The sequence below is a fragment of the Cavia porcellus genome, unplaced genomic scaffold, assembly GCF_034190915.1.
Source record: "Cavia porcellus strain 051 isolate PalLab524CR breed Dunkin Hartley unplaced genomic scaffold, mCavPor4.1 scaffold_25, whole genome shotgun sequence".
Taxonomy (NCBI): domain Eukaryota; kingdom Metazoa; phylum Chordata; class Mammalia; order Rodentia; family Caviidae; genus Cavia; species Cavia porcellus.
Window position 1 is genome coordinate 23,597,696 of NW_026947508.1, and position 22,995 is coordinate 23,620,690.

Consider the following 22,995-nt stretch of genomic DNA (forward strand, 5'->3'; position numbering starts at 1 on the left):
ATTCCAATACAGTGTCTCAACAAGTCCTCACTTTGGCCTCCAAATGGCAACTCTCTTGTCCCCTTTCACATGTGGGGACAGGGAGACCCAGAGAGGTGCCAAGCACAGAGCCACACGGTCTGACCCCCAGGCTACGCTGTCCACTCATCCAAGGGGATTTCAGTGCGGAAGGAGGGCAGTGGGGATGCCTGAAGGAAGACTACAGGCCGAGGGAATCAGAGGAAGAGCAGCATGGCCTTCCAGAAGCTTCCTGGATAAACAGCCACATGCACTTGGCATTGAATCCGGGTGACCCAGTCCCTCATATCACAGCATGCTTTTAACTAGAGCCCAGCTCTCTGCAGGGCCAGCCTTCTCTCCATTTTATGGCTGTGTAGACTGAGACTCCAAGTGACAAGCTGTTTGAGGTCCCACAGTGAGGCCCTGGGCCTTGGGCTCTGCTCCTGAACTGCCAAGCAGTGAAGCGGGGTAGAGTTTGGAGGTGCAGCTGAGGGCGACGGACCCCTGGCCCCACACCAGTGCCGTCCGTCAGGAGGCCGGTTATTGTTCAGCTGCCAATAGACTGTGCCCGGAGGGGAGGGGAAGGGGGGCAAAGATGGGTCTGCCCTGGTGACGTCTCACCTCTGAGTCCCAAGCAGAGGCAGGTGTAAGTGGACCCTTGAGAGCATTTATTGGCCGAAGTAAGAGGAAGAAGTGGCAGGGAGGACCCTGACCAGATCCATAGGCCTTATGGTCCAACCCAGGACCCTGTGTATCACATTTTAAGAGGAAGAAATTCCAGAACTATCTGCAGGGCCTAGAGAGGTTTCCATGGCGGAGGGACATGCGTGACTGTGACACCCACGCCTAGGTGTTGTCCCTGGCAGGGAGCAGAACCGTTCCACATGGACTCCAGCGAGAGGCCACATAGCCAAGAAGAGTTTCACATGAGAAGGGCCCAGATTTCAGAGCAGACTGACAAAGCGTGGCCCTCAGGGTGCACCTGGCAAGAGAGCTGGGCAGAGCGGAGGCTGGGAAGGGTCCACCGAGGCTCTAAAGGCAGCTTCTGTACTCCCAGGAGGGGCCAGGCTGGCTCGGGACCCTCCGAGGTCCATGTCCCTGCAAATCCAGGCAACCAAATTTCTAGCCCTGGTTCTGTTCTGTCCCAGCTCTATCACCAAAGATCCTGTGAGCCACACCAGCTGCCAGAGGCTGCACTGACCACTCTTCTTTGTACAATCCCCACCACACTCCATTTGGGAGACCCTGTCATTCCATTTCATGGATGAGGAAACTGAGGCTCAGAGAAGCCAAGATTCTTGCCAAGAGTCAGAGCTAGGAAATCACTTCCTGAGTGTGAAAATAGTCATCAGGCCCAAAGCCACCCACCTTGCAGCTCTGAGTCCACTATGCAATGGAACCAGGATTCTCTCTTTGTGGCCTGAAATCAGAGTTCTCCTCCCACCCCCTCCACCCCTGGGGGTAAACCACAGCCCCATCCCTCCTCCCCTTAACCACACTCAGCTCTGGGGTTTCCCAAACACTCTGAACCCAGGGCAGCTTTTACTGTAATGGCTCCCACAGGAGCTGCCTCTGCTCCGTTCTCAATTTCTTTAAAGGGGATGGTGGCTGAGGCTGCAGCGGGGCCAGGGCTGTGCCTTTCCAAAGTCACCTGTATTAATATCACTCCGGCAACGGTGCATCGTTTCAGCTTAATTTTATTTCCTCTTATAAATGGGCACAGCACGGGAAATGTTAAAAACAAAAATCAAACAAAAAACAAAACAAAACCAGTTCCTTCCCCAGGCTGGGCCAGGCACACACCCACAGTGGGCCAGTGCCTTGGTCCCCTTGTCCACCATCTTTCCTCCACTTCTCCTTATTGAGTTTTGGCCATGAACTCAGGACAGGGACGGTTAATAAAGAGGTCGTGGGCGGGGGAGAAAGGGAAGGCAGGCGGGAGGGAAGGATGAACTCCTACCCACCGCCGGCCGGGCCGGGAGGGCTCTGTACAGAGGAAAGGACTCACCAGAGGGGAACACTGTCTTTAGGGGGCTCTCTGGAGCCACGCTGCCTACGAGAAATATTTACATGCATTCGTCACGCTGGGGCCAGGCAGGCACCTGGGGGATGGGGGGCCTTCAGCCCGTCGATGGTGACTCCCGGGCCCAGTCTTGGCCTCTCTAACTCTGTACAGTTTGTGGGCTTCTATTTACAGACTGGAGGCATGGGGAGGCAAGTCCAAGGTTGTGGCTGACAGAGGAAGCCAGGAGAGCCGAGAAGGCCACTCCGGCCTGGGAGGCCAAGTTGGCTCTGCTCCCAGTCTGGCCCGATGGCTGGCTTTGCCAACCACAAGGGCCTGGCCTGAGTGCCCTAGGCCTCTGCCACACAGGCCTCCCTGCCCCATTTGCTACCCACATTCTTCCAGTGATCAAGGGGACCAGCCTTTCAGGTGAAGTCCCATCGGCTCTGGCCACCTGGAGAGACCGAACTTGGGCTCTGGTAAGCACAGCCAGGGATCAGTCCCGCCCCCAGTTCAGCTCAGCCTGCCTTGTCCTCCAGTGGGCTCCAGCAAAGCCCAGGAGAGTTCTCAAACCACACAAGCTCCCTCTCATTTGGAATGTGCTGTGCTCCCAGGAAATGCCAGGGCCTGCAGGACACCCTCCCGGGAGCACTGGGGTGTCTGCAGGCCTGCCTGGCTGGCCCTGCACATTTCACACCATACCTGGGGTAGGGAGAGGCCTCCGCACCCCCATTGCACTGTAGAGCTCCAGCTCACCCATGGCTGAGCTCTTTGATTGCCCTGCTCCCCGCCCTGCCCAAAGACTGGCCTGAAGACCTGGCCTGGGCAGACCACATTAAACTTCATGAAGATAAAGCCTGGACCTTGACCATGGGTCCAGGGCTCCATGCACAAGGCCCTCAGCCTCTCTTAAGGACTAAGGTCACAGAAGGGGTGCTGGTGCCAGGAGGCCCCAAGTCCAAAGCCAGCACTTGAGCTATGAGAAGTCAGGCCAGCCAAAGCCACCCCACGTTGGCTAGACAACACAGAAGTTGTGTCTACTGCTGGACCCTGTCCCAGTACCAGTGTCCCTGAGGCCTGGGTGCCCAGCACTGCCTCCTTCACACTTCCTAGGTTCTCAGCCTTGGCCTGCCCAGGCCTTCTCACCAGGGCTGCCACCCCTGAGACAGCAGCCCACCAGGGATCAGTGGAGAGGGAGGCCGGGGAGGCCGGAGCTTCTGCTGCAGGGCCCACGGAGGCCCAGGCCTCCTCCCCTCTCGGTCTCTCAAAGGCTCCAGCTAGCTGGTTTCCTCACACAACTCTGGGCCCTGCTGAGGAGGGCTTCAAGGTCTGAAAGGACCCCTGGAGCCTGGCCCTTGCTGCCTCAGCACCCCACCCCTCCCCTGCAGAGGTCCACTGCCAGGGAATCTTCAAAAGGGAACAGAAATAAAACTGGGGTGGGCTCCTGACTTGGATCTGGGCTATGGGTGACAGGTGGGCATGGGAGGGCCAACTAGTTACAATTCACACCACCACGTCCCCGGGCTCCCAGAGCCCCTGCCACCTACCCCAAAGGGGACTGGTGATCCCTCACTTAAAATACCTATAAAATGGCCCCACTTTCACGGGTAACAAAGCAGGGGAAGGCAGGCCTGGGGCCTGTGACACAGCTCCCCTTGCTGTCACCTGTTCTAGTCCCTCAAATACCTGCCTTGAGGCCTGGGTCATCTGGATGGGCTGCTTCCAGCTGTGGGCCCATGCAGCAGCAGCAGCCAGAACTGCAGACTTGTTTGGTCAAAGGGGTGGGCAGGCATCCACAGGGAGGCCTGGGGGTCTAGGGGGCAGGGGATGCAGAGGGCCCGGGCGGAGGGCCAGCCCTCACAGGCACTTTGGAAACTTGTGTCCTGGGAGGCAGGATCAGCCCCCTAACTCAGAGCAGGAAAAAGATGTAGGAGCCAAGAGCCAGACCACTCACCCCATCCCCACCCAGGGCCTTTGGTCCAGGGAAACCCAAGCACCCTCCACAGCCCAGGGCCAAATTTTAGGGTGCAACCCTGTCCTTCTCCAGCCTTGGTGAAAGTCCCAGGGCTCTCAGCAGGTGGGGCTGGCCCTGAACATCTCCCTTTGTGGGCACGGAGGGAAGGGAAGCAATCAGGGGTGAGGCCAGGCCCTCAGGTGTGCAAAGCCCTGGGTGGGCTGGTAGCAATGTCCACTTGCACCACACTATACTTCAGGAAAGGCAAATGCCCCCCCTTTCTTCCCCAATGAGTGCAGGGTTGTGTGGACTATGCATCCACCTGGGGCCGTGTCTGACCAAGGCCGGGATGGGTGACAATGTGGCTGGTGTGGGCACCTTGATGTGGGACCGAGTGTTAACAGGGCAACTGAGACCCAATATGGGCTGACTGTTCCAATAGAACTCTGCCTTCTCCGATGAGCCTAAAAGAGCTCGATATGATGTGTGTGGTGGCAGTGTGGGGGGTGGAGGGACAGAGAGGCAGACCACACTGTCACCATCCAGGTGACCGTAAGTAGTGACTGGTATAGCAGAGGTGTCTGGAGAGTGGGTTAAGCAGTACATGAAGACACATATCTTTGGAAAACGTGTCTGTAAGGTGTCTGGCTGGGCGAAGCGGTCAGCACTGGATATGCTTTTGTCACTGCTCTATTCTGTCTTCTATGTGACCAAGTAACAATATATATAACAGACTGGGTGGTAGTGTCAGAGTAGAATATGCTCACAGGAGGTATGTCAGGTAGCTGTCCTCACTGGGGGCTGCTTCTGCACTCTCAGGAAGCCATGTCCTCGGGGTAGGGAGAAGGAAACCTAGGGCACATATGCACTGGGCAGAGAGGGGAGAATGGTCCCAGAACCCCCAGGAGGCCAGGACAAAACAGGCTGGTGACAAATAACACTCCCTCAGCCAGGCAAAGAGAGGCCCTGCAACAGGAATGAGGCTTTGTCGTCTAGATGATTTCAAGGGCTGAGTTTGCCACGTGTTGGTCCTGGAAGCCAGCCTGTGGGCCTCTCTGACCCAGGAAGGAGACTGAGCCAGCCCTTTGGGATTTCGCAGAGGCTCAGCCCATCTCAGGGTCTATCTCTTCCCTTTCTCCCACCAGCCAATCAGAAGCTTCCTTCCTCCAGTCCACTGATGTAAGGTCCCAAAGCCCCAGGCTGGTGGGAGATAGGAGATGAGCTCCTAAGGGCACAGACTAGGGCAAATGGTAGCATCCCCATTCCTCACAGGGCAATGCGTGAGGCTGGAGCCTGGGCAGGCCAGAGGAGGAGGGCAGAGAAGAACCAGGCCAGGCCCAGTCCCACAGCTGGGCCAGTGAGGCTGGGCCGGGACTGGATGAGGGCGGCCGAGGTTGCAGGGAGGCACTGAGGCTCCGCTAGGCGTAGAACTCCTCCTGCTTGTCAGGCTTCTGGTATGTGACACTCGCCTGCTTGGGCTCCTCCAACGTGTAGCTGCCTTCATCCTTCTTCTTCATGCGGTAGACCAGCAGCGTGACCAGGAAGGCGGCGAAGAGTGCGCCCACCACCCCGCCCACAATCACAGCTACGGAAGGAAAGAACAGAGGTCAGGGTCCTGAGGCAGGATGGAAGAAGGTCGAGGGACGGGACTAGACGCTGGGGCCCAGGTCTAGGAGTCCTAAATCTGCCGGCAGAGCAGGAGTGAAGGGAGAGTTGGCCAGCTCCATCCCCACACCATGCCCACGGCATCCAAACTGGGGGCCCTATACCCACTCCTCACGCCCGCCCTTGGGGAACAGGCTGTGGGCTTCATCAGCTATAGGGTGCCAGCTTGCTGTAAAATGCCCCACTGTTGTTTGATAACCACTAGGAAAGAAAAATCTCTGCCATCCAAACAGCAGCACTTCCCTGTCACAGAAGACATTCTTCCACACAGACCGGTACAACAGACCTGATCAGGTGCTAACGGAGGGGGAAGCCTGCAGAGGCAGCCCTGCTCCTAAGGAGGGGCCAGGACTTGGAGCACTGCCCAAGGGCTCCTTAGCAGACCTAGCCAGGGAAGGTCCATAGGCTCTGGGGCTAAGGGGTGGGCAAACAGCAAGCTGAAGGGTGAGTCCGAGATTAGTACCCAGGAAACAATGCCCCGCGGGATCGGCCAGCACGACCCAGGAAAGCAGGGGTGAGTCAGAGTGCACGGAGGGGTTGGAAGGCACTGAGGGAAGTTCTGGAGATGGGAGGCGGCGAGGGTCAATGAGAGGGAGGTTAACGGAGGGGCCAGAGAGCAGAGAGAGTCCCCAGCTTCCCCTTCTGATCTGCTCCCAGAGAGCCACGCCCTGACTACCCTTCCCAGTCCCAAAGGACACTGAGGCCTGACTGGCTGTCATGCTCCGGTCTTCTCCCAGGCCCTTGTCCAGAGCACATCCTCACCTACAAGCACCTCCTTCCGCTCCAGGATGCTCTTCTGGGGCAGCTGGGCAGCTGAGCTGCCAGAGTCGATGGCATTGTCCAGGAGGCCAGGCCCTGGCTGGGCGCCTTTGGGCAGTGTTCCAGGTGGAGGTGACGGCTTGGCTGCAGCCCCTCCCACAGCCACCACTTCATTGGCGGTGTCTGGTTGTGTGGTCTCTTCCTCTGGCAGCTCAAAGTCCCCACTGGGTCCCCCACTCACTGGCACCTCCGGCTCATCCCGGACTGTGGTCAGGAGGGACTCTGGAGTTGGGGTCTGCAGAGAAGTGGGAAAAGCCCCAAAGTCAAGGCCAGTCACCCCAGGCAACCCTACATATAAGTCCCTACTAGCACTCCATTCCCCAGAGTACTAACACTCTCAGTACTCCCCTCCCTGGAAAACCACACTCTGTGCAAAGCACTGTCCCCACAAGGAGGTATTATTACCTCCAATTTACAGAGTAGGAAGTGAGCTCAGAGAGGTTAAGCAACTTCCCAAGGACACACATCTAATAAGGAGAAGCAGAGCCAAAATCTAGATCTACTAGCCAGGCATGGTGGAGGGCATGCCCATAATTCCAGCACTCTGGGAGGCTGAGGCAAGAGGATTGTAAATGTGCAGCCTTGGCAATTTAGCAAGAGTCTGCTCAGAATAAACAAACAAAGAAACAAAGGTTGGGCATGTAATTCAGTGCAAAGGCCCTGGGATTCAATCCCCAGGACTGCGCCCCACCTACCCCCACCAAAAAACCCCTAGATCTATACAATCCGAGTCCCAGTTTCCAACCATTCTACCATGCTGCCTCTGTGCTTAGTCTGGCCACATGCTGTGCCCAGCAGCTTTCTTAGCAATCTTCAGAAGACCCCTGGGTGCAACTGTTATGGACCTGGGCCTAGCCCCAAGCAGAGGAGAGTCCCTTTGTCAGTCCAAGAGCCCAACTCCATGTCCAGACTGCCAGGCAGTGACTCCCAACCCTGATGTCACCCCAACCTGGATGCAGAAGCAGTGTGGGGACTCCTGAGAGTACAGCAAGGGCTGTGGGACCCATGAAGGCAGGGGTGCAGCTGCTCAGTGTATGGGCCTGGTGCCCAGGCAGGAAGGCAGTGCACCGGGGCTATACCTGCAGCCTGGGCTCAGCCAAACCTCGATGAAAGCACCAGGATGCCCCCGCAGCTCAGAGGAAGCCAGCACAGGGCCCAGTCCCATATGGATAGCTGCTGACTCCAGGAAGCTCTGACCACAGCCCTCTGGGCTCCCATGCCCAGCAAAGTCACATGGACCAGGCTTCTGCTCCCCTTCATCCCTTCCATCCCAAGTGGTCCTCATCCTCCTCTTCCCTTGCACTCCCTCCCCCACCTTATCCCACACACACGCGCGCAGCCCTGCGGAGTGCCCTGTCTCAGGATCCTGCTATTCAGGGTCCCACCCCCTCACTGGCACTGCTGCAGAGCCCTGGCCAGTGGTGTCCCCTCCCTGTGTGTCAGCTGCCTTGTCTTTGAAGGAGCCCATCACAGTGCCCTCTTGGGTGACCGAGGGGCTCAGGATGGAGGAAGCCACAGAGAAGCCTGAGCACGGTTGGCCTGCTGGCAGGCTCCCACCACGAGCTCCGGGGCCCCATCCTCACCGCTCAGCACCGACTCAGCCTCCAGCCAGGGGTAGTCACAGCGATGATGAGACAAGGACCACAGCTGGGCACTTAGTTTGTGTACTGTTGCCAGACCTTGCTGCCAGACTAAGCACTTTGATTTGTCAGGCAATTTAATTCTCCCAGCACTGTGATGGGCTTTGTTACTTTTTCCTTTGTACAGACAAGGAAACGGAGGCATAGGAAGGGTCAGTGACTCACCTGAAGTTACAAGGCTCAAAATCAGAGCAGGCTTCAGATCTGGACTGCTGGCCCTGTCTACGCTCTTCACCAGAACCCTTGGCTCTGCCCCTCCTCACAACACCTCACAGGCTCAGTCCCCGGCACAGTACCGAGCCCACCCCTGGCTTTTCGGCCTACTCTGCCTCTCCAGCTCCATCTCTGTTCCCACGCTGCGATTCATACCCTGCCCCAGCACAGCCCCTCTGCAGGTCCCCCCTGCCTAGCTCATCTCTAGCTCCTCCCTGTTCTCTCTGCCCAGCTCCAGCCTCCTCCCCAGCCCTGACCTCCTTTTGTGCCCCACGCTCTCCCAGTGTCCTCACCTGAGCCACCTCTGTGGGTCCAGGGGCCGTGGTCCCCAGGGGCAAGGTGCTCTTCTCAGGGACATCGGGCTCCTGGGTAGTAGCTGGTCTGGGAAGGGTCCTCGGCTGGGAGGTAGCCGTGCTGACCGGCCTGGGTGTTGGGGCTTCCGTGTCCAGTACAGCCACTGTGGTAGGGGCTGAGGGGGCCACAGGAGTGGTGGCCTGGGCCGTGGCGGCCGTGGTCAGTGGAAGAGGCAGAAGCCTCCGTGTACCAGTGGTCCTTACGACAGCAGTGGTAGCTGTGGAAGGGGGTTCCGCAGGGGTGCTGGGGGCAGCAGTGGCCACAATGGTGGGTGCCATGGCCACAGTCGGGGCCCCTGTGGTGGCAGTGGTGGTTGCCATGGTGGTGGAGACAGTGGTGGCTCTCTGGCTGGGCTCTTCTGGGATTTCTGTCACCACCGGGGGACTGGTGACAGGCTCTGGGGTGGGATGCTCAGAGGGGAGCTCTCCGAAGGGGGTGCCTACAGGCCGGATGTCCGCGGTGGGCAGCACTGCAGGTGTGGTGGACACGGCCAGGGCTACTTCAGGGCTGAACCGCATGGCCGTCTCAATGCCCGACTCCTCAAAGTCTGCAAGGACAGGGAGAGGGAGAAAGCTAGAGAGCTGGGTAGCAAGAGGGGATGAGAATCCCAGGTAAGCAGCAGCCATCTAGGTGACGCCTCCCTGCCCAAGTTTCCAGGAAAACATGAGGGGAAGGAGGAAGACGCGGCCTGGCCACCTCACCAGCTCCTCTAGCCTCGCCAAGCATGCTCCAGGGAGCACCGCCTCCAGGAACCCTTCCTGACTATTCCAGCCCTCCCAGCCTGAGGCCCCTATCAGCCGGAGTCCAAGCAGCAGCAATGAAGGCGCCATTCTCACTTTGGGTCAAAGGGAGCAGAGCTGTGGCATTTGGGAAGAGCAAGGCTCATGCCCACTGCAGACTCAGGGTAGTGAGGGCCCCCCAGAGAAAGGAAGAGGTGAATGGGCCCTTCCCACAGGGGAACTGCTGTGCCACCAGGACAAACAAAGGAACCTGGAGGGAAATGAGACGGAGGGAGCAGGGGCTGGTGGACAGCACAAGACAGAAGCTCAGGGCTCGGGGCTGAAGCAGGCTTGGGAGCGGAGGTGACCCTGCATCCTTGGACACAGCTGACTGGATCCAATGGGGCCACCTGACCCACACCGGATCAATCATTTCTGCTGAGGACCTGCCATGACCACCAATAGCTGGCAGCTAAATTCCTCCAAATGGATGGAACAGTGCCACGAAGACTGAATTACTGAGGTGCACCTGTTTCTGATATGGGTCAGAGAGACTCCAGCAGCACAGAGATTCAGAGACAAGAACAGGGAGTCCCCAGCACTGAAGCCCCTCGGGCCTATTTCACTACCAAGCAGAGCGCTCTGCCCTTTGGGGTCCTGAGACAGCCCCACCTGAACCTCTGCACCCTGGGAGGACTGCAGGGGTCCCTGGGAGTGGTCATTACACACTGGTCATTACACACTGGTCACTGCAGACAGGGAGACGGGGAGGTACTTACAGCCGGAGCCGGACCCCGAGTAGAGGTCATCCAGTTCATCCTCAGGAAAGGAGTCATCGTCCCCGGAGCCCTCAAGGTCCACAGGCCGCTCAAAGTTCTCACTGCGCCAGCGCTGAGCCTGGAAAGGCAGGACACACCCAGGCCTCAGCACCCAAGGCCAGCAGCCTGGTTGCCCACAGACTAACAGCAGGTGCGCTGGAGGGCTGAGTGATATCCACGTGGGCAACAGGGTAGCAGCCCCATCTTCTGCCTGATGCCACCCCGGAGACCCCGACTGCTCCTCCATTCCCTGCTCAGAATCCTTGAGTGGTGGAACCTGGTTTGTGGCCAGCCACTGCTAAGTGTGAATCTTGGTTCCTTTGATTATTAAATGTGGGAGCTGGGGCAAGTTACCTCATCCTTACATGCCTTGGTTCACTCGTCTGGAAACTAAGAGCACCTGCCTCATCGAGCCGTGCTAATTCACAGGCAATGCTAGCACACCCTATGTTGCTGTGTGCTCAGCACAGGTCAGCCATAGTGCTCTATGCAACCGGCATCATCAATCCACTTACAAGTGCTGACCACAGACAAGGTCCCACTGAGCACTCCCGACAGGGCTGGGGTACTAAGGGTATTAGCCCAGTGCATCGATGGAAAAACCGAGGGCCACCTGCCCAGGCCACCAGAGGGCAAGGGATACATAAGATCCAACCTCTGCTTGGGACCTAAAGTGACACCATAAATTCCCAAAGACAGGGGGCACTTAGTACTATCAGGTGCACTTGGGTGTGGGAAGGTTTGGGGTTCAGGGAGGGCAGTTCCCTGGTAGGGAAGCGGAAGGGGAAAAGAACAGGCTCTACCTGCCTATGGTCAGCTCCCTCCACCAGCCTGCCCCACAGTCCAGAATCCACACAGAATACTTGCTGCCTGCACCTCCAGGGGCCGTGACGGGTAAGAGGGGCTCCTCCAAGTTCTAGCTCCCCAGGCCTCAGCTCCTGGGTCCAACTCTTCCCCTTCACTTCCCCTGTAATGCTGGGGCTGCAGCCAGAGCTAAGGACCTCCATAGCAGACATGCAGACCCCCAGAGGGGAACAGGCATGGCTCCCTTCGGCAGCTCTGCCCAGTCAAATCCTGCCCGGAGAGCCCTCAGAGGTGAAGGGTAAGGATGTGGATATGGTATCTGGGTCTGAAACACTGAAAATGGGAACAAAAGGCAGCTCAGGCAGAAGGAAAAAAGCAAAGACTCCAAGGTGAGGAAGTGCAGCCACTGCCCTTGAAACTGGCCCTTCCCCCCGCCCTGTCCCCCCACCCTCTACTGTCCCCCAGCACTCCAGTCCCCATTCTGCTCCATGCCGCTTCGTTCCTGCCTCCATCCCTTCGTCCTCAAACTGGCTGCAGCTAACCTGCAGTGTCACATCACTTCCTTTGAGAAGTCTTTTACTTTGAACTTTCAAGGGTACCCAGTTGTTCTGATTTGTAACACTGTCACTGCCAGTCTGCTTGGGGTTCATGTGTCCAGGGGCGTGTCCATCCTTGCCAAATTAGGCAACATGTGTCCCTGTCTAGCGAGGTGCCTGGCACAGGGTAGTGTCAGAACACATTTGTTAAGGATGGAGTTAGAGTTAGAGGCTGGGGAGGGCACAGCAGGCTGGAGCAGGGGCCAATCACAGAAGGGTTTCAGGCTCTGCAGACCTTCTCTTGGGAACCGGTCACTGCACATCAGAATTTTGTGAGAGCTGAATGCACGGGATCAGTAGGTCTCAGTGCCTGAGCACCTGCAGTGTCTGACTGGCAGTGGGAGCCACAGAAGGCACAGGAGAGGGGCTGGATCAGCACCTCGTGTTCAGCCTCTACTCCTGCCGCCAACAGTGCTCCTCCCGGAGTTCATTCAGAAGCAGGGACAGGATCTCAGTCCTGGCTTCCTGCCCCCGGCCTCAACCACCTGCTCTAAGCCCTGCACAGCCAGCCAGGGCAGGGAGCCAGGAGATACCCCTTCACCACACCACACCACACACACACACACACACACACACACACACACACACACTTCTCAAAGTAATGAATTAATCAGTATTTACTTTCTACCAGTGAGTCATGAAGTGGAACAATTAACATAATTGCTCCCGTGACTAATTGCTGGGTCTTCCTCTTTTAGACATTCCGGGAGTTCAGAGCAGCTACTGTCCAGCTTTTTGCTGCTCCCATCTCTGCCCAGAGGAACAAATCCTCAGGAACACAAGCTGGAATCCCAGGGGACTTTCAGCCTCCTGGGAACTAAGCAGGCACAGGGATTGGGTTCCTGCCCAGGGAAAAGGCCATCTTCGCTTTCTATTCCCTCAGGCAGCTGGGGAGTGACCAGTGACCATGAACTGAAAGGAAGGGTTTTGAGAGATCTGTGGTCCCTGGAACCTCAAAACAGGAGTAAATGTAGGAGCCAAACAGGGAATCCTCAAGTTTCCACGATGACTACAGCCACGTAGCAGCCTCTGACACCTTGACTCCAGAAAGATCAGCACAAATCCAAAGAGCCTCCTACTTCCTAAAGGCACAGACACTAGAAATGACACACCCAAACACACAGAGAATACAGACACACCCTGACACACTCACCTACAGGCAGCCAAAACCAGGCCGCGTGTGAGTATACCTTACAGTGCCACAGGGGAGGGAAGTGGCAGGGGTGGAGGTACTGTGCAGTTCTAAGGCTCGGAGACAAGCATCAAGCCTCCTGTGAATCCATCAGCCTCCACTCAGGTAGCTCTCACCTAGATACTATTCATCCCTAGCTCAGTAGCCATCGACATGACAACCGTTACCATGACAACCATCTCCTATGTGCAAAGGACCAGGAGCTGCAGCTCCCCACAGAGATGGGGGGTGCAGGAGAGGGCAAGATCCTGGAGGAACAGAGGGGGAGGGTGGAGACAGGGATGGAGAGGCAGAGGACAGAGGGGGGCTAGAGGGTGGGGGGCACAGGGCAGGGAAGCAGTAGGGGAAGGCAAGAAGGCACGAGTAGGAGGCGGAACGTGCGCACATCTTAATTTAGCATCCTGCTGATCAGACGAAGCTAGGGAAGGGGCTACCTCAGTGATTTTGCAAGCCTGCATCCAGAAGAACATTCTTCCCGAATAATAAGCAGCCCCTAGATAAGGTGGAGAGGGTGGCTGTAACCCAGCCACCCTTGGAGACCAGGGGACTCGACACTGTGGGTGTTGGTCCCTGTGAAGCACCAAGGGGAGAGGAATGGCAATAGCTTGCTGGGAGTGCCTTAGAAGTCACAAAGTACCCGAGGAAAAAGATGACAAACAGCCTTTGACCCCTAAATGACCTCCACATTTGCATAATTTCATGCACAATAAGCATAATTATCCACACTCTTGCCTTAAAGAACTGAATACAAATGCTCCAGGACACTGCTGGCTTTTCCTGGACCCTCATTGTGACCCTCCTCGTAGACTCACGGCCTCCTCCACCAGACAGGGTGGTGCACATACACACACACACACACACACACACACATGCGCGCGTGTGCACAGGCAAAGTGACTGACAAACCATAAAGCCCAGCATCCTCGTGCATGCACTGCACACCCCAGCACACACACACACCACACAATTAAGAACAGTGTTTGCCAACCCCAACTTGTATATCCACTAGAGCTTATTGGGAATACAGCCCAGTGTATTGCAGCACACACCTCCCATCTGCTATACCCTGAGCTTCGCACACCCACACACGCACTAAGGGCACTCGTGGACACCCAACTCAGCCTCACAGATGACACACATAAACCTCAGCAAAGAGCACGCCCCCAGAAAGGCCTGACCTCCTGCTTCCTTCCACCACCAAGGCCAGGGCAGACAGCCATCAGGGTCCCAGGCAGGCCACTCCGGTCTGAGCATCTGGGCTGAGGGAAGCCACAAAGGACTGGGGGCTCCAGCAGCCTCTGTGCACCCTGCAGAGGGCCTGTGCGCCAGATGCTAAGAGTCCTGCCTCCCTCATCCCCATCCCACGGATGCATATGCTGAGTCTGGATTAGGACTGAGGTGTAAACATGAGTCCTTGGTCCCTGACACTTTTGCTCAGTGTTCTCAGGGCCACCCAGACCCACTGCTCCTCCTGAGCCAAATTCCTACACCTGGGACCACAGCTCCCACTCACCGGCAGCCATGTACACCACCCAACGTCCAGACGGCCTCACCAGCTCACAGCACACAGCACACACTGTGAGCCCCCAGCCCCCACCCTGCTGCCACCTGCTTGGTCGCCAGGTCCCTGAACAGTCCCTGCCCTACCAGGCACACACGGCCGTGCCCACCACCAGGCCCCTTGCACACGCGCGCGCACGCACGCACACACACTGCTGGGAATATGTAAGTGCACAGGCACATCCCCAGGTAGATGTGGCATCCTGGCCCACAAACCCACATCCTGCCAACCCTCCCACAGCCTATCACCTCTGCCTGGAGCTGACTGGTAGCCTCAACCCACAGAACCTCTCTGGCTTCCAGCCCAGCACAGCCAGCCCCAGCAGTGACTCATTTCAGAGCCGCTCGGGAGCTGGCTGGTCCCCTCTGGGCTGCCCACCCTCCCTGGACCACAGCCGGGGCTGGGGTGGGGAACGTCCTGAATCAGCTAGAGGTCAGACGGGTACCTGTCCTTCCCCAGTCACTCATACTCACCATCCGAGGACAGGGGACATGCTCAGGAAAGCCAGCCTCTTCCCTCACCCCCGGCCCCTTCAATCCTGCACAAGAAGTCTGTGGTCTCTCGTGCCCAGCCCCCACAGCCTTCCCCTGCCCACCACAAGCTATCCAGACAGGGTGGCACGCAGATGAACCCAGAATCAGTCTGTTCCTCCTATCACTGCCCACTGTTTGTGAGCAAGTCACTTAAACTCTCCGCACCTCAGCTGTCCTCTCTGTAAAATGGAGATGATAAAAGGGGGTGGCTTCAAGGCTGAGGATTAAGATCACATAAGTAACAAATGCTGGCCCCAAAATAAGCAAAAGCAGCACAACATAACACAGCCGGGTTATTTTTAGTTACATGCTCGTAGCTCTATGACCATCTCTGGAGACTTGACCTCACTGAAGCCTCAATCTCCTCCTGAGAGGGTAAATGTAGATGAGGCTATTGATGCCCAGAGAGAGCGAGTGGCAGTGGCAGTGCCAGCGCCACACAGCAGGGGTGAGTGCTGAGACAGAGAGAAGCAAACACTGGGAGGAAAGAAGGGCGAGCCACACAGACAGACCCAGACACACAAATCAGGTCAGCTGGCAGGGGCCGGAGTCGGCACCCTGAGCACACTCACCAGGCTGCAGAAAAGCTACGCGCACAATCAGGAGTAATTAGTTCGGCCTGGGCTTCCTTCCCCTAATTAGCCAGACTTTGGCTCCACTCTCCTGGTGCCTAGAGGTGATATGAACAGGGACTGGGACCCAGCGTTCGGTTCAGATAGTCTTGGGTTCAAGGGCAGCTCTGCTTGCTTGCTGGATGACTCTGAGCAACTTGCCTGGCCTCTCTAAGTTGTTCCTGGGAACCAACCAGGGAACCAACATAACTCAGCCTTCACAGAACGACTGTGAGAATCAAGTAAGACAATGCACCACAAGTGCAGGCTGCCTGGGACGCAGCCAGGGCTCAGGGCGGCATCTGCGTGGTGTCCCCACAGCACATTTCCCACATCAGGCCTCAGCTTCAAGGCTGAACCAGGCCGGAGAGATCACCAAGTCCAATTCTTTCTGCCAACAAATAGGGAAACTGAGGCATAAAGAGGGGAATCCTTGCATTATCCTATTCCCAGAAGAGAGGTCAGTGGTAGGCAGACACCACCACGCAGCGTTCAGAGAGGTGAAGCAATCTGTCTAAAGACACACAGTGACAGTGACCAGCTCCTGGAAGCAGGGTAAAGGAGGGGTCTCAGCATGGCCCTCTGGGTCCCTGCAGGCTGTGTCCCCAAAAGGCCCAAGTCCTGTGAGAACTCAATGCCCCTCACGCTCACCAGCTCCACCCCGGAGACCCAGAGCATCACCGCAGGAATGTGGGCAGCAGGACAGCCAAGGGGCTACACAATGGATGGCCTGGCCTGGAGAGGGGATGCCTCAGCCTCCACTCCCACTGGGCCACAGCTGCCCTGGCTGGAAACCCAGCAGCACCCACAATGGCTTGCCACCGGCCATGTGGGGCAGGACAGCAGGAGAGAGGTGGAGAAACCTAAGCAGCTCCCAGCCCCTCCCCTGCAGCCAAAAGGGCAGCACCCCCTTTTTGGGCCACGGCACCCCAGCTTCTCTGACAAATCCTCTCCCTGCCCCTGTTCCTGTCAGCTCCAACCATGCCTCCCCTAGGCTCCCAACAGCTACCCAGAGCCCCACACATACCCCAGACCAATGGGAGAGCAGCTGGCACCCTGGCTCTGGAGGCACAGGTGCCCTCCCCTACCATGCTTGCTCTGCCCATTTGTAACATGCCAACTCAGGCCTAGCTATTTAAGCAAGGGCCTTGCTGATCCTGACGGTTCGTGCTTGCTAGAAATCAGTTAAATAAGTGAAGGCACAACCTTAAGGTGGGATAGTATGCAGCTGTCAACAAGTGCGTTTGTACAAACTAATGCTAATTGAGGCCCCAGAAGGGGTGAATGGATCACAGAAGGTTTGTTTGTTTTTTTGTTGTTGTTGTTTTGTTTTTTTTTTTAAGGTTTGGGTTTTTTAAAACTTGTTTCAGAGAATAATTAAGAGTATGGGGAAAGGCCCTACAGCTGGGCTGCTGGAAGGACTGCCAGACCTTCCATCCCTCAGCGCCCAGGCCCTGGGCAGACAGCTCACCCTCCCAGCCGGCCATGCCTGTTAAACAAAGGCAGTGATAGCCACCTGGCGAGCTGCCGCAGGAGCCTGGGCACGCCCGCACTTGAGTGCCGGCTGTGATCACCGTTAAGTTTTAAAAGTAGGTTACAAAATGCACATGAAGCCCGCTCCTGTTTTAATGAACTCACGAGCAATGTGATTTTCCAAACGCTGAATTTCACCAATGGTTCCAGGAGTCTCTCCGGGTCACAGAGGGATCTGAAGCGTCCACGTTTTCCATGACAGACTAACAGCACTTTCAGGACCAGAAACTGACACTCCCTGCCACGCTCTGCTCTGTGCAGTCCCCAGCCGGAACCTAGCCAGGCCAATGTCCTCCACACTGACCACAGAGCAGGGAGTAGAGAGGAAAGGACACAGAGCCTCCAAGGAGCTGGCAGGCTGGCAGGGCTTCTCCCCGCCTGGGCACTGGCCTGTCTGGGCTCTACCTGGGAGGGTAGAGACCCAGGGCAGAAGCCTGTCTGGCCACCTTCCCCCACCGGCCCAGTTTCTGGCTACACCTATCAGACCAAGTCCTCATCCGCTGGAAAAGAGATATCACCTGAGCTCCGGGCTCCCTCCTCACTCCACACTGGGACACCTCTGTCCCGGCTCTCCATGTCCTAGCCACCTGCCATCTCTCATCACCTCTAGGCTCCTGACACTGCTCACTGATTCCTGTCCCCAGGCTTGTGCTGAGAGCAGACCACCTGGCTGGGGCCTTCTCCAGACCTGCCCTCCCTGCTCCTCCCACAGGAAGATTCTGGGAACCCAGGTTCCTCCAAGGACACCCTGCCCCACCAGCACCTACTCTACTGTTTGTTGGCACAGCTGACATGATGGGCACCTATATGCCAAGCACCCAGTCAGCACTTGGAGACCTGCACCCACAAGACAGGTATGCCCCCAGACCTCTTGAGACCCCCCACCTCGGCCTGCCTATGTCACATACACACCCAACCACGGCCCTGACCCAGCTCGGGGAGCCCTTTGTGGAGATTCTGTACCTCCACTGTGCAGCCACCTAACCAGGCAGCCTGTCAGGTGCCCCCCACCAGATCTCACTGAGCCCCAGGCCATCAAGGAAGTGGGTACCGCTGGCCTCATTTACAAACAAGGAGGCCAACACTACTAAGCCATCAGTGAACCTGTCAAATTGTGGGCCCAGGAACTCCTAAACTTCTGAGGGTGCAAGTGGGGGTCCTAGTCTATTGAAACAACTCACCCCACTGGCCATTTTTCTGTAGAGGGCTGGGCTGACTGCCCCTCCCCATGGACAATGGTCAAGGCTTTCTTACGTTCTGTCACCCCGCTCCTCTGCACACCTTCCTGGTGAGGGATTCGCTTTCCTACTTCACAGATGGGCAAACCAAAGTCCACAGGGGTGAAGCCACTGACCTGGAGTTACACAGAAATGGGACCCGGATTTAAACCCAGGATCAGCTGAACCCCCCCCCCCAAGATCACCCTCTCTGTACTACAGAGCAGCCTATGCCTGGCCTCCTCCGTCTCCCCATCCAGAAAGTGCCCCAGGTGGAAGGCACAGCAGAAGCCACCCCTCTCCACCCAGCAATCTGCACAGACAGACAGACTGACAAGGCATGCTAACATGACAGGTGGCCCAGAGAAGGTGAGCAGACCCACCTGGCAGGTACCTCTGGGACTGTGTCTCCAGGTTCCACACCATCCTTGCCAACAAACTAAACATCTCCATGGCATAAGGGTGTGCTCCAGCCCTGGACCCCCACTCCCTAACTGATGCCTGGTCCAGCCCTTCCACCTCCCTGGGCCTCAGTTTGCCCTCCTATAAAAATGGCACTGATAACCCCCAGACACCCAGATGCCAGCTGTAATGCAGCTAGCAGCTAATGGGCACTTCACAGGTGCAAGGACACCATAGTGTCCCCACTCCGAGCTCACCTCTCTGATCAGCAGGTCCCCCAAGCCCCTTCCAACACACCACACTGGCGTCAGCACCGGGGTTGTCCTCATAGCTCACCACTGCCTGAAACTGAAGTCTTTGCTTTCCTGTTTAATGTCTGTTGTCTCCTTGCCAGTTCCTGTGGGCAGTGGCTGGGTCCATGTGGTCACTTCCCTGTCCCCTAGGACCTAGGAGAGTCAGCCTCCCTCAGTGTTTGTCCAGTAAACACCGGGGATGAAGTCACCCCTGACCACACCACCTGCTGCCCACCCCAGGGCACCAGGCCAGGCTCTGCCCTGCTCTGAGCTTCAGTCTCCCCTTGCTTCAAACCAGGGCAACAGACCAGGGTCCTCCCGATTCCTTCACAACCCAGCCAGGGGGACTCCGAGTGGACTGCAGAGTGGAAGAGAAATTGAGACTAATGCCAGCATATTTTACCATAAAATATTTATGTAAATTATATGCAAAAGCATGCAGCTAGGAGGACTCCCAGTGGAGCCTCCAATTCCGGCCACTTCTCAAGTCAGCCTGCACTGGGTGGAGGCAGCATTTATAGATGCCCACTAAGCATCAGGCTCTGGGCCAACACTGCTCTAATCACCTTCTCAGGACCAGGTGAAGTGGGTTCCTTACCACTACACTTAAAAGCCAAGTGACTGGGCTGGGGATTTAGCTCAGCGGCATAAGCACCTGCCTTGCAAGCAGGCAGTGGTGAGTTCGATCCCCGGTACCGGTAAAAAAAATTTTTTAAAAAAAGCCAGGTGACCTACAGTGCACCCCAGTGGAAGTCAGGGTGATAAGAGGGCGAACGAGGCGGGTGGACATGGGAGCCAGTGGTAGAGAAGGGCTAGGAGTACAGACAGAGATTCCAGTCCCACATCTGGCCAACATCCCAGGACCACAGCTCAGAGCTGAGGGACCCTCATCTGACCTCAGGGGCCCCCTGGAGCCAGGTTAGGGGCTCCAGCCCTGGGTCTCCACATGCTGGGCAGCCTCCTCCAGGAAATGGCAGCTGCTGGGGTCAGCTGAGGCAGACCATCCCTGCCAGCCATCGCATGAGACCACCCCACTTCTACATGCTCCCCAGGCACAAGCAGGGCACACAGTGTGCGTGCATCTAGGCTGAGCTCTGAGAAGCCGGCCTATAGCTTCCCTCACCCTCTTGTTGGCCGAGTTATTTATAACCCAAGTGAACTCACACAGTGCAGACACCTCCCGCCCCCAGCCCAGAGCTGTCCCACTGGCTTCTGGGCTATTCCACTCCTAGGAACAGAAGCAGCCACACTCAGATGGCCTGTGCCATGGAGGCCTCTGGCTGGTCACCACCACTGCCCACAGGGCAGAGGCACACAGCAACAAATCAGACAAAAGTTGAGGGGAGGGCTGGCAAGGCCCCCTGAGGCCTCTGCTAAGTCACTGGAGTCAGTAGGGGGCAAGGGGGCCCTCACACTGCACAGGGTCTCCAAAGATAAATGACGTGGGTCCAAACTCCAGAACCAGCTTCCGCAGCTGTGCAACTCCAGGTGAGGAATTCAACCCCTCTGAGCCTCGGTTCTTCACCTACTATGAGCATAACAGCAATGACCTCGACCTCGAACCACTGGGAGATTGAATGACGGATGTGACCCCCACAAGCCTCCTGTCAGTGCCCCCATCCGTAAATGGGACACTGACATACCAGCTCCTGCCTCTTTCCCTCTGCTCAGGGTGGACCCACACGTCCTGCCACCAGCTCCTGCTTCTCCTTGACAAGGCTCATCCCACAGCTGAGCACCGCCTACGTGCCAGGCCCAGTAGGGCATTTTACACATGGTGCTGCTGAATCTTCAAAACGGCTCCTCAAGGGATCAGCTCTCCTCCCAGCTCTGTAGTGCCCACGTTCCATAAATACCTAGGGGAAGAACACACACAAGCACAAACGTGATCACAGCGGCAGATAGTGACGGGCTGGCAGGGCTGCAGAGAAACCCAAACCCTCACACACCACTGGTGGGAATGTGAATGGTGTGGCCACTTCAGAAACAGAGCTTGGAGGCTCCTCAAAATGTTGTGCATAGAACCCCATGTGACTCAGTCATTCTACTCCCGGGGTGTATACTCAAGAATAAAAGCATGCATCCATGTGTTTTTTTTTAAGTACAGCATTTATCCATAACAACCAAAAAGTTGAAACTAACCAAACAGCTGTCAACTGAGGAGCGGGAGGTAACCTGTTGTATGTCCATACAATGGAGCATTATTTAGCAAAAAAAAGTAATCAAGTCTGAAGCCTGCTACAAGGTAAAAAAGCCTTAAATACATTACATTAAGTGTAGGAAATCCATCACCAAAGACCACACATTGTACAGTTCCACTTGAATCAAATGTTCAAGACAGGCAAATCACAGAGACAGAGACCATGATTGCCTGGCGCTGGGCAGCTAGGGAGGAACAGAGTGGCTGCTAATAGATACAGGGTTTCTTTTCGAAGTGACACAAATGTCCTAAAATTGGTGATGGTTGCACAGCTCTGTAAATAAATCAGAAAGCAGTGAATTACAGCAGCCAGCTCTGTGCACAGGGGATACCTTCCAACACCCCAGAGGATGCCTGAAGCCTCAGATGGCACCCACCGCATCCACCTGCTGCCGCGCGGCACCAGGGTTGCCGTGTCCTCCTGTGGTCTCTGCCTGGTGTCTGCGCTGCATCCCTCCTCTTGGGCTTTGGGGCCATTATTAAGCAAGCAGGGTCACTTGAACACAGGTGCTGACAGAGAGCTGAGGTGCTACTCAGTGACCCGCAGGTGGGCGGCATACACAGCACAAGTGAATCTCATCCGAGGCGGGACAAAGCAGGACAGTTTCTCCTCACACGACTCAGAACAATGCATAATTCAGATTTTATGAAATGTTTATTTCTGAAATTTTCCACTCAATATTTTTTTTTTTTTTATCGGTACCGGGGATCGAACTCATGACTGCCTGCTTGCAAGGCAGGTGCTTATGCCGCTGAGCTAAATCCCCAGCCCCTCACTCAGTATTTTTAAGCTGCTGTTGACTGTGGGTAACTGAAGTCATGGAAAGTGAAAGCATGGCCAAGAGGGGACAGTGTATACACTGGGCGAGTGGACTGTATGGAATGTGAGTTATGTCTCCATAAAAAGGCTGGGGTTCAATCCCTAACACGGGGCGAGGCAGGGACAGAAGAGAAGACAGAGAAAAAGAAATGCTGTGAGACTGAAGCTCAGGAAGGGGAGAAACTTGGCCAGGGCCGCACAGCAAAGCCTGGACTCAAATCCAGACCCTAGAGCTCCCGGGGCTCCTTCTCCTGACAGCACTTTTGCCTGGTCCCTGCTGCCAGCATCGAGCTCCCCTCAACCAAGCCCCAGGACCCCTGCCTTGCGACTGACAAACATTTACTCTGCAGACCTGCAGTGGAGGGCAAGGCCCAGCTTGGTGACAGCCTGCTCCGTGCTTGTCAAAGGCCACTTGGCCAGGTGGGGCCACTGAAGGGACAGACTGAGCCCAGTCTTAAGACAGCGGCTGGCTGCCATCCCTGCTCCAGACCTGTTTCCCAGCTGCAGCCCTCAGGGGCTCAGGGATGCCCACGTGGCTGCCCGCTGGCTGCCTCAGGAAGGTAGTCCCTGCCAAGCAGGGGGCCGCGGGCTCAAAGGCAAGGCCATCTACCTTGTTCCCCTGTGGCCGTCTAGAGCAGCCTTGAGGGCAGACACCCCTGTACTGGCTCCAGGGCCCACCTCTCACCCCCTGCCCCAACTCCACTTGGCTCCCAGGCACCAGCTGCCACCCAGGCCAGCTGGCAGCTGCCAAGCCCCGGGCTGGTTTCCGTTCTCATTCTCTACACGCAGTCCTGTCTGTCTGGGAGCTGGGCCTAGGCCTGAGCTGCCAGGCCTTTGTCTGGCAGGTGCTCTGGGGCCCCCCTCCCCCACAGGCTGGCTCAGGTGTGAAGCCTAACACCTCAGTCCTCTGTCCTACCACCTGGCCAAGTCTCTCCCTCTCTGGCCAAGTTCCCCAGATTGTCGTGGAGGAGAGAGGAAGTGACCTCACAGCCTCACAGCTCAGACTGCAAAGCAAGAGCCATAAGGATTGAGGAGAGGAGGCCAAGAACT

General features: G+C 56.7%; 1 protein-coding gene across 2 annotated transcripts in view; it reads right to left on the minus strand.

Annotated features, from left to right (window-relative positions):
• Window positions 1-1,679: 1,679 nt before the first annotated feature.
• The window catches only part of Sdc3 (syndecan 3), a 34,464-nt gene continuing 13,148 nt past the window's right edge, over window positions 1,680-22,995 (minus strand). Inside the window, exons 1-5 of one of the 2 annotated variants that reach the window (XM_063235935.1) lie at window positions 16,508-16,614; window positions 10,146-10,263; window positions 8,587-9,194; window positions 6,384-6,675; window positions 1,680-5,541 (exon numbers count right to left, since the gene is read on the minus strand). In XM_063235935.1, coding sequence (XP_063092005.1) covers window positions 5,375-5,541; window positions 6,384-6,675; window positions 8,587-9,165 — 1,038 coding nt within the window. In that variant the 5' untranslated portion in view covers window positions 9,166-9,194; window positions 10,146-10,263; window positions 16,508-16,614 and the 3' untranslated portion in view covers window positions 1,680-5,374. Of the gene's footprint in view, window positions 5,542-6,383; window positions 6,676-8,586; window positions 9,195-10,145; window positions 10,264-16,507; window positions 16,615-22,995 lie in introns of those variants that run through there. The other variant, XM_063235934.1, reaches the window with a different exon arrangement.